The sequence below is a fragment of the Kogia breviceps genome, chromosome 11 (genome assembly GCF_026419965.1).
Source record: "Kogia breviceps isolate mKogBre1 chromosome 11, mKogBre1 haplotype 1, whole genome shotgun sequence".
Taxonomy (NCBI): Eukaryota; Metazoa; Chordata; class Mammalia; order Artiodactyla; family Physeteridae; genus Kogia; species Kogia breviceps.
The window spans coordinates 24,337,880-24,349,954 of record NC_081320.1 but is presented as its reverse complement, the minus strand read 5'-3'; the positions used below and the strand labels follow the sequence as shown (position 1 = coordinate 24,349,954).

General features: G+C 37.0%; 1 protein-coding gene across 2 annotated transcripts in view; it reads left to right on the top strand.

Moving 5' to 3' along the window:
* The window catches only part of M1AP (meiosis 1 associated protein), an 83,343-nt gene that overhangs the window by 2,025 nt on the left and 69,243 nt on the right, over nucleotides 1-12,075 (top strand). For both annotated transcript variants that reach the window (XM_059079626.2, XM_067007370.1), the window contains exon 2: nucleotides 3,192-3,483. In XM_059079626.2, coding sequence (XP_058935609.1) covers nucleotides 3,244-3,483 — 240 coding nt within the window. In that variant the 5' untranslated portion in view covers nucleotides 3,192-3,243. The remainder of the gene's footprint in view (nucleotides 1-3,191; nucleotides 3,484-12,075) is intronic.

Below are 12,075 nucleotides of genomic sequence, written 5' to 3'. Positions count from 1 at the left end.
AGGGGACATAGAAGCTCATTCTACATCAAATAAGGCCTTTGTCAGGGTGCTTGTTTGTGAATCTGTCTGTGTGTCAGCCTGAAATTCAGCATTGCATTGGTCTCAGGTACTTAATTTTAAAGAATAGTTAAGAGATACTTATGATATGTGCCTTCTTGGTAAATATATTACTCATTGATTTGAATTTCTAGTTCAAGGTTACTCTCAATAGATTAGCATATTCATTTATTTGTTCAGCAGTACACAGCACACAACTGGAGCTCAATAAAAAATTGTTGAATGAACAAATGCTGACTTCCACTATCCAAAAAGGAAAGTTTGAAGGGGAATAACTTCACAGATTCATTTTGAGAAACACATCTATTTATGCACTCTTGGATCACTTATAAAAATCCTAAATTCCAAAGTGTTTCTGAAAATTAACATAAATATTGATATCTATCTCTTAGACCCAGGGGAAATCAAAAGACGCTTTTATTTTCCCTGCATTCTTTAGCTAAAACACAATAGTACAGAATCATTTCAGTTCCCAGAGGTGGAGACATATTTTTTTAATCTAAAAATTATATTCTTTTATGATTGTCCTAATGTTCTTTTTGAAATTTGTTTTATTAAATATAACATATTTAGAGAAAATTTCATAAGATATGAATATAAACTTTAATAATTATAAGGCGAACACCCATGTAACCACAATAAAGGTCAAGAAATAGAACATTGCCAACACTCCAGAACCTCCCCTTTTGTCCCTTGTAATAATGCCCTCCTTCCATTCTAGAGAAAATCACTACCTAAATTTTTGTGATAATCATTTCCTTGTTCTTTAAAAATAGTTTTAGCGTAATGTACACATTCCTAAACAATATATTTCTGCTTGTCTCTAAAACCTATGTAGATGGAATCATACTATATGTATTCTTTGTGTCTTGCTCTTTTACTCAGTATTATGTTTTTAGAGCCATCCATGTCGTTGCACATAACTCTAGTTCATTCATTTTCATCGTTGTGTGAATATAGCAGAATTTATCCATTCTAATATTGATTGCAGTTTGTGTTGTTTGCAATCTGGGGTAATTGTGAATAAGACTATTATGAATAGTCTTTTTGCTGCTATGATCTGACTTTGTTCATATATCCTGGTGCATGTCGTTATTCACAGATTAATGATTGTGAACAAAAAGGATCTACAGATAAATTATTATAACTTGTAAGAGAGTGCAGCAGTGTTGTGAAATACAACATCATTATACAAAAATCAATTTTATTTGTATACATTAGCAACAAAACAAAAAAATGGAATTTAAGAAGATGTCATTATAAATTAACATTTTTAAAAACAGATCTCTAAGAATAAAATTTAATAAAAGATGAGACCTTTGGGGAAAATATGAAATTATAAAGTCTGTAGATTCTTTTAGATTTTCTATATTAACAATCAGGCATATCATCTGCAAACAATAACAGTTTTATTTCTTCCATTGCAGTACCTTTTATTTATTTGTCTTGCCTTATTGCTACCTTCACTACTGTGATGAATAGAAGTGATGATAGCAGTCTCCTTGTCTTGGATGGAAAACTTTCAGCCTCACCATTAAGGATGATATTTGCTCTAGATCTATTCCTAGTTTACTAAGACTGATTCTTTTTTTTTTTTTTTTTTTTTTTTTTTTTTTTTTTTTTTCTTTTTGTGATATGCGGGCCTCTCACAGCTGTGGCCTCTCCCGTTGCGGAGCACAGGCTCCGAACGCGCAGGCTCAGCGGCCATGGCTCACGGGCCCAGCCGCTCCGCGGCATGTGGGATCCTCCCGGACCGGGGCACGAACCCGTGTCCCCTGCATCGGCAGGCGGATTCTCAACCACTGCGCCACCAGGGAAGCCCAAGACTGATTCTTTATCATGTATGAATTGTTTTTCTGCATCTATTGAGATGATCATATAATTTTTCCTCATTTAATATTTTACCGTGATGAATTACAGTGACTTTTTCTAATGCTATGTCAACCTTATGTTCTTGAGATAAACCCAACTTGGTCATGATATGTTATTCCTTTTATATATTGCTGTTTTTCAGTTTGCTTATATTTTGCTTAGGATTTTTACATCTAAGTTCATGGATGAGATTGTTCTATAATTTTTTGCTTATAAAAAATTATCTGATTTTAGTATCAAAGGTTATGCTAACCTAGTAAAATTAAATGAGTGGTGTTCCTTTCCTATTCTCTGCAAGAATTTGTTTAAGATTGAAATTCTTGGTCTTTGAGAGTAATATGGAACTCATCAATGGAATCATGTGGCCCTGTAGTTTACTTGTGGGAACATATTTGACTACCAATTAAATTTTTTCAGTGGTTATAGACTACTTCGGTTTTTAAATTTTCTTTCTGATTTAGTATTGGTTAAATATGGTTTTCTAGGAATTTGTCCATTTTATTAAACTTACTGGTGTAAAGTTGTTCATTCTATCCTCTTGTAACCTTTTCCATGTTTGAGGATTTATAATGATGTTTCCTTCTCATTCCTGATGTTTGTTCCAAGTTCTCATTTGTTCTTTCCAAATCTGAGCCCTGGGGATAAGTGTAAGTAGCAAGTAAAGAAAGAAGGCAAAGATGTTGGAGGTAGAGAAAACAGCAAGAGCAAATGCACTGAAGTGAATGGTATATTTGGTTTTATTTCAGTAAAAAGCTTGAGGTAAACAAAGCCTCTAATAAGGCTGAAGGTCAAGTCATAAAGGGTCTTGAGTGGGTTTTGAATGGGAAAATGTGGTTATATTTTCATTTTTAAGAATTACTATGTACCAAATAAACACTTTGCTAAGCTTTGATGAATAGAGTTGAAAAGACAGGTTCTCTGTCCTTGGAAAGCTCACAATACATTATGAGAGGCAGTCATAGAAACAAATTATAATATAGTACAATGCCAATAAAGAAACAAAGTCATGAGGACAGATAGCTTACTTTTGAGACTGAAGTTTGACTTTTTGATTAGTTCCACTCAACATCCCTAAGCATTCTCAGCCTTACATTATAGGCAAACATCTAGATCCCTTGGCAGCTGTTAAGATGGGATAGCCTAGAGAAGCTTGAGTTAGTACCTAGTTTGACTCCTTTCTGGACCTAGTCCCCTAGACCTGTGTTCATTGTTTCAACTTTCAGTTTTATGAAAGCCAGTGATTTCTCTTTTCTTCCCTATAGGTGTAGAGAATATCTAAGTGGTGGCTACAGTTCCACCCCTGGTTGGGCTGCCATGTATCATGGGCAAACTACTAGTAAAGGGCCATCTAATTCCACGCACATTTACCAGCAACCTCCAAGGCTTCTCATTGTGCATATCGCTCTACCATCCTGGGCTGACCTCTGCTCCAACCTCTGTGAGGCTCTGCAGAACTTTTTCTCTCTAGCCTGCAGCTTGATGGGCCCCAGCCGCATGTCCCTCTTCAGCTTATACGTTGTACAAAATCAGCACGAGTGCATCCTCCCCTTTGTGGTGAGTATATCTATATTTGTTCATTTTATCCTGAAAGCAGATATGAGGTTTCTGGAGCAGAGATCACAGTTTTTATTCTTAGAGTAATAACTGTGCCCATTCCCCATACCCAATACCCCACAGGCAACAGAAAGAGCCTGATGTCATCCTACACATGGGGGATTTGTACTGCAGAAGAGGAACCCCAAAATTATTAATATGGGAGTGTATATAGGCCACATCTTACCCCCCACCTCCACTCCTGAGAGAGAGAGAGAAAATTTGGCATTTACAGTCCTTTGGAATGTAATCAACTGACCTCTTTCATCCCTCTTTGAAATGTAAACACAGGGAAGTAAATCTCTAAATTTCTTTAGAGGTCTCTGGCTACTCTTATCTTCCTTTAAGTTTCTAAGACTTGTCCTTTAACCCAGGTTCCAGGGTTTTTTTGCTCAGAAAGCCCCATCTGTGCAGAAATATGAAAATATTTTTTCTCTGTACTTCCATATAGGACTCAGGTGAAACTGCCCGTAGGGTTTCAGAAGGCAAAGCCTGGGCTAAGGGCAATGCTTTTACAGAGCTCTCTCACACATAAACAACTATCTCTTTTCCTCCTCAAACAAATTCAGATCTTCACTTTCTCCCCTTTACAAAGTTAAGAATCTCAGGGGTGGGAAAGACTTCAGAAGTTTTAGTAAATCCTTTTCCTGAGGCAGCCATGCTGTTGGGATAGTCAGAAAAGACCTCATAGAGAGCCAGGACTTTGATCCCTACCTGGTGTGAATAAGACCTCCTCCCATATAGTGTCCATGGAAGCCATGTGGGAGCCTGGACTTCCTCCAACCCATCCAACATTAACAAGGTTTCCATCTCTCCCCCTCCCTATTGAGATGGTGTCAGAGGAGGCCATGTGAGAAGTGGCAGTGAGGCATCTTTTTATCTCCAAGGCAGGATGGTGTCAGTGAAGGCCTAGTGGGAAGCCAGGACTTTTAGAACATTTTTCCTAGTGTAAAGCTTAATGGTAATGAAGCTTACCTACCCCCAGGGTGTCAGTGGGGGGGCATATGAGGAACCTGAACTTCCACCCCCACCCAGAGGTAACAAGGCACGCTCCCTTCTGGGATGTAATTAGAGACCAAATAGAGTCACACCCCAACCTGACAGTAATTATGTGGAAACCTCACTTCCCCCATTGGTGCAGTGTCAAAATAGGCCTACTAAAGCAGAAGATTTAAACAAGATCCAGAGTCTTAACAGCATAATACCCAAAATGTCCAGAATACCAAAAAAAAAAAAAAAATCACTCATGATTATCAAGAACCAGGGAAATCCCAACTTGAATGAGAAGACAACAGACACCAACACTGAGATGACACAGGTGTTAGAATTATCTGAAAACGCTTTTGAAGCAGCCATCATAAAAATATTCCAACAAGCAGTTATGAACGTGCTTGCACAAATGGAGAAATATAAAGTCTCACCAAAGAAATAGAAGTATAAAGAAAAACCAAATAGAAATTTTAGGCTGAAAAACGCAATACCCATAATTTAAGAAACAAAAATCTACTATGGATGGGCAAAGTGGAGAGGACAGAGGAGCTTGAAAACAGAATAGAAATTACCCAATCTCAGCAACAGAGAGAAAAGAGACTTTAAAAAAAAAATTAGCAAAGCCACAGGGATCTGTGAGACTATAACAAAGAGCTAACATTTATGTCATCACGGTCCAAGAGGAAAGGGACAGGAGGGTGGAGCTGGACAAATATTTAAAGAAATAATCACTGAAAGTTTCCCAAATTTGGCAAAAGTTATAAACCTAAAGATTCAAGAGACTGGTGGAGCCCCAAACAGAATAAACACAAAGAAATCCATTCTAAGACAATCAAAATTCTAAAAACTAAAGGCAGGGCTTCCCTGGTGGCGCAGTGGTTGGGAGTCCGCCTGCCGATGCAGGAGACACGGGTTCGTGCCCTGGTCCGGGAGGATCCCACATGCCGCGGAGCGGCTGGGCCCGTGAGCCATGGCCGCTGGGCCTGCGCATCCGGAGCCTGTGCTCCGCAACGGGAGAGGCCACAGCAGTGAGAGGCCCGCATACCGCAAAAAAAAAAAAAAAAAAAAAAAACTAAAGGCAAATAAAGACTCTTGAGAGTGGGACACTGACAACTTACCTATAAGGGAGAAACAATCAAGTAATGATAGATTCTTTTCGTTAGAAACCATGAAGGCCAGAAGAAGTGTCACATTTTTCAAATGCTGAAAGAAAAGAACTGTTAACCTAGAACTCTGTATCCAGTGAAAATATCCTTAAGGAATGAATCAGAAGTCAAGATATTCTCAGATGAAGGAAAACTAAGAGAATTTGTCACCAACAGACCTACCTTAACAGAATGGCTAAAGTAAGTTCTTGAATCAGAAAGGAAATTATAAAAGAAAGACTCTTGGAATATCCAGAAGGAAGAAAGAAGAGTGGAAAGAATAAAATATGAATGAAGATAATAGACTTTCTATGGAGTCTTCTAAATTATATTTGACAATTGAAGCAAAAATTATAACATTTTCTGATATAGTTGTTAGTGCTAGTGTATTTAGAGGAACTATTTAGGATAATTACATTATAAACAGGAGAGGATAAAAGGACTTAAAGGAAATTAAGGTTTTTACACTTCATTCAAAATGGTAAAATAGGCCTTCCCTGGTGGCGCAGTGGTTGAGAGTCTGCCTGCCGATGCAGGGGTCACGGGTTCATGCCCCAGTCCGGGAAGATCCCACATGCCGCGGAGCAGCTGGGCCCGTGAGCCATGGCCACTGAGCCTGTGCGTCCGAAGCCTATGCTCCGCAACAGGAGAGGCCACAACAGTGAGAGGCCCGTGTACTGCAAAAAAAAAAAAAAAAAAAAAATTTATATAAAGAGATACACTCAGAAACACTATAGATAAATCAAAATGGGATTCTAAGAAAATATTCAATTAACCCACAGGAAGGTAGGTAAAAGGAAACAGAGAAATGAAAAACTGAGGGAGCAAACAGAAAGCAACAAATAAATCAACAGGCTGATATACCAATAATTACATTAAATGTAAATGGTTTTATGGGCTTCCCTGGTGGCACCTATCCTGGTCAGGGAAGATCCCACATGCCACGGAGCAACTAAGCCCATGCACCAAAATACTGAGCCAGTGCTCTAGAGCCTGCAACCCACAACTACTGAGCTTGTGTGCTGCAACTACTGGAGCCCATGCACCTGGAGCCCATGCTCTGCAACAAGAGAAGCCACCACAGTAAGAAGCCCATGCACTGCAACAAAGAGTAGCCCCTGCTTGCTGCAACTAGAGAAAGCCCGCATGCAGCAACAAAGACCCAAAGCAGCCAAAAATAAATAAATAAAATAAATAAATTTATTTTAAAAATGTAAATAGTTTAAATACACCAATTAAAAGAAAAAGGGAATTCCCTGGTGATCCAGTGGTTAGGACTCTGTGCTTCCACTGACAGGGGCCCAGGTTCTATCCCTGGTTGGGGAAATAAGATCCCACAAGCTGCACAGTGTGGCAATAAATAAATAAATAAAAGAGATTGGCAGAGGTGGGGGCATGACCCAACTATATCCTATCTACAGGAAACTAACTTCAAACACAATAAAAGTAGGTTGAAAGTAAAGGATGGAAAAAGATATACCATGATAACAATCAAAACGTTATTAATATATCAAATTAAGTAGACATAATGATAAAAAGAGTCACAGAACAAGAACAAATAGTCCTAAAATTTATATGGAACCCCCAAAGACCTAGAATTGTTGAAGCAATCCTGAAGAAAAAGAACAAAGCTGGAGGCATAACCACCGCCCTGCTTCCCACCAGACTTCAGATAATACTACAAAGCTACAGTAATCAAAACAGCCTGGGAACTTCCCTGGAAGTCCAGTGGTTAAGACTCCACACTCCCACTGTAGGGGGCATGGGTTCAATCCCTGGTCAGGGAACTAAGACCCTGCATGCCATGTGGTGCAGCCGCACACACAAAAATACTGTGATATTGGCACAAAAACAAACATATGGGTCAATGGAGCAGAATAGAGAGCCAAGGAATAAGCCCACACACCTACAGTCAACTAATCTTCAACAAAGGAAGCAAGAATATACAATGGAGAAGACAGTCTCTTCAGCAAGTGGTGTTGGAAAAGCTGGACAGCAACATGTAAATCAGTGAAGTTAGAGTACTCCCTTATGCCATACATAAAAATAAACTCAAAATGGCTTAAAGACTTAAATATAAAGCATGACAGCATAAAACTTCTAGAAAAGAATATAGGCAAAATATTCTCTGACCTAAATTGTAGCCATGTTTTCTTAGGTCAGTCTCCCAAGGCAAAAGAAATAAAAGCAAAAATAAACAAATGGGACCTAATCAAACTAGGAAACCATAAACAAAATGAAAAGACAACCTACAGAATGAGAGAAACTATTTGCAAATGATGCCACCAACAAGGGCTTAATTTCCAAAATATACAAACAGCTCATACAGTTCAATATTGAAAATAAATAAATAAATTTTAGAAATGGGCAGAAGACCTAAATAGACATTTCTCCAAAGAAGGCATACAGATGGCCAACAGGCACATGAAAAGATGCTCAACACTGCTAATTATTAGAGAAATGCAAATAACTGCAGTGAGGTATATCACCTCACACCAGTCAGAATGGCCATCAAAAAAAGTCTAAATGAGCTTCCTTGGTGGCGCAGTGGTTGAGAGTCTACCTGCTGATGCAGGGGACACGGGTTCGTGCCCCGGTCCGGGAAGATCCCACATGCCGCAGAGTGGCTGGGTCCGTGAGCCATGACCGCTGAGCCTGCGCATCCGGAGCCTCGGCTCTGCAACGGGGAGAGGCCACAACAGTGAGAGGCCCGCGTACCGGAAAAAAAAAAAAAAAAAAAAGTCTACAAATAATAAATGCTGGAGAGGTTGTGGAGAAAAGGGAACCTCCTGCACTGTTGGTGGGAATGTAAATCGGTGCAGCCACTATAGAGAATAGTATGGGGATTCCTTAAAAAACTAAAAATAGAGTTACCATTTGATCCAGTTATCCCATTCCTGGGCATATATATCTGGAGGAAACCCTAATTTGAAAAGATACATGCACCCCAGTGTTCATAGCAGCATTGTTTACAATAGCCAAGACATGGAAGCAACCTAAGTATCCATCAACAGATGAATGGATAAAGAAGATGTGGTATATATATACAATTTTACTCAGCCATAAAAAAGAATGAAATAGTGCCATTTGCAGCAACATGGATGGACCTAGAGATTATCATTCTAAGTGAAGTAAGTCAGACAAAGACAAATACAATATGATACCACTTACGTGTGGAATCTAAAAAAAATGATACAAAATGAATTTGCAAAACAGAAACAGACCCACAGACAGAGAACACAAACTTATGGTTACCAAAGGGGGAAAGGGAGGAGGGATAAATTAGGAGTTTGGGATTAACAGATACACACTACTATATACACAATAGATAAACAACAAGGGCCTACTGTATAGCACAGGGAACTATATTCAATATCTTGTAATAACCTATAATGGAAAAGAATCTGAAAAAGAATATATGTATATGTGTGTATACATATATATGTATCTGAATCACTTTGCTGTACACCTGAAACTAACACAACTGTATCCGAATCCCTTTGCTGTACACCTGGAACTAACACAGCATTGATATCAAGTATAATTTTTTTAAAAAAATTTCCAAAAGAAAAAAAAAATCCAACAAAAGACAGCAATCTTAAATGTGTACTCACTAAACAACAGAGCTGCAAATGTCTGTTAACTGGTCAATGGATAAACAAAATGTATAACTCTCACTCCATAAAACTGGAGTTTCCTACAAGTACACTGAGGACAGAATGAAAGTGATAGTGATGTTTACGGCCATACGGCAAGTATGTTCCTCTGTTGTGCCATTTTCCTTGTGCATGTCTGTCCCATGACCACATTTGGCTGTGATAGCTATCTTCTGTCAGGCATTAGGGGTAAAGAAAAGTTGAGAGTGATCTGGAAGGGCAAATGAAGATATTCAGCATAGGAGGCTTTTTGGGAGATGAGCTCATGTCCCAAACAAAGGTAAAAGGATTTCATTTCCTTCCTCAATTGACTATGTTCTATGCCTCTGGTACTCCTCAGTACATTTGGCCTTAGATGAATCCCTGATCCCTTATTCACTCCATTAGGAAAGACAGACAGTTCTAGACTAAAAACAACCTCTGGTAACTCAGGAAAAATTGCAAGCCAAAATTTCCATCCAAAAGAACAGTTAAGTTCAACCATGGTCAAACGCTCAAGAAAATCACTGAAACAATGCCATTACCTTATGTATAGAACAGTCCAATCTTTGTTTAAAGAAAAAACTATTACCTTAAATCCATTTTCTCTGACCTATATAAGTATTTGACGTTTTCTATCTGCAGAGTTAGCTCAAAATGTAAGTGGAGGAAGACAGCAGGTAGGAAATCTTGCCTAAGTTGAACACCTCAATTTATCTCCTCATATTTAATTTATGAGTATAATAAAATAATTCTGAACTTTTTATGAGAAATCTTGACAAAGGAATTATAATTAAAATATTAGAATTCCTTTTATATCCATTGTGCCCTTAATATAAATAAATTTGACCAAAATCATTAATCTCTCAAAGCAGAGTTTCAGAAGAATTCCATTACTGTGAAGATTTTACCAATTCTTTTACCCTTTCATGAGAACAAAGAAGTTATTTAAATCATATATGATCTACAATGGTATTTGAGGACCAGTAGTGGTCTAATTTGCCTATTACATTTATTTTCTTACCCTTACTAGCTGATCTTCAATAGAATCATTTAAAAGTGGCAAATAATAAGAATATATTATATTAAATTGTGTTCAGGTAAACTCCAATAAAGATAATAAACTGTAATGGAGTGCTGCAGGATGGTGGGGAGAGTAAGAAAAGGAAATATACAAATTGTATTATTGTATAGTGGAGATTTTCATCACTCATTAATGGATATTGCTAAAGAAATAACTTAGGAGAATTATATAAACATAGAATTATAAAGATAACCCCTAAAACAAGTACAAACCTTTCTAATTATGACAAGGAAAACATATATAGAGCAAACAAATTTACACAGTATAGTGATTTTTCAAAAGCTATGAAAACAGTGTATACCTTAAAATAATATAGCTAAAAATAACTAAACTTACCTATTAAAGTACTTTAAAAACAGATTTGATTGCAGAACAAAATTCTGCTATATTCAAGAGACTACAACAAAGTGATTCAGAAAGGTTGAAAATAAAAGGAAGGGCAAAGTACACTAGGCAAGTGTACCCCCATAATTTAAAAAAAAAAAAGCATGACTTTAATATCAGACATCATTGAATTTAGAGCAAAAAGCACTAAACACGACTAAGAATGGCACTTTAATGCTAGGACACAAAGCAGAGAAGAGTAGAGAATTATCAAGAGGAGCATAAGAAATATATTCAGTAAGAGAGCTTGTTGGAGGGAGAGTCTATTGAAAATATATCAGTTTTGAATACCAGTGTACCAAATAACATAGTATCAACATTTTTTAAAGAAATATAATTATATGTATGATAGAAATCTGCACCTTCCTGAAGTGCTCATGGAATAGTCACAAAAGTTGACCATATGTTAAGCCACAAATAAACCCCAAACTTTGATGAATTCCAAAAGGTACAAGTAGATCAGTCAACATTCTCTGAATACAATGCAATAAAACTAGAAATAAATAGCAAATACAGAACAAAAAGTCACTACCACCTGGAAATTTTTAAGCTGTTTAATAGCTTTTGAATCAAAGAGGAAATCAGGCCAAAATTGCAGTATATCTAGAAAATAATAATAATGAAACAGTACATATCAGAACCTATGTGATACAAAAAAAGTTAATGCTGAGAAAAATTCATATCTTTAAACTATATAAATTTCATTATTTAAATTATATTAGTAAACCAGAAAAACTGAAAATAAATGAAGCAAGCAACTCAAGAAGAAAAGAAAAAACAATCTTAAGGAGAGCTAAGGGAAGGAAATAATGAAGATAAAAACGAACAGTAATGAATATAAAAATAGAAAATGGTAGAACAAATGAATAAATCCAAATTCTTTGGGGAAAAAATAGGAAATAGATCAGCCATTAGTTAACTTAGTTTTCGGAAAAGGGCAGGGGGGAAAGGCACATATACCCAAAATAAGATAAGGAGAAAGTAACCACACTTGTGTGAAATGCATAATTCTCCATGAAAATATAATTACCGAAAGTGAATTCAGAAGAGATAGAAACCTGCCATTTCCCATAAAAGGAATAGGGAAAGTTATGAAAGAACTACCCTCCCTGAAAATAAAGCACTGGAACCAAATGGTTCTGCAGGGGAATAATACCAAACTTTTAAAGAACAGATTGTTATGTTTTTTAACCATTTCATACCACAGAAAGAAAAAAAAAAATCCTTCCAAATTCTTTTTGTGAAGATAATGTAATATTGATCCTAAAATCCAGCAAACATTACACAGAAGGAAAAACTACAGACCAGTCTCACT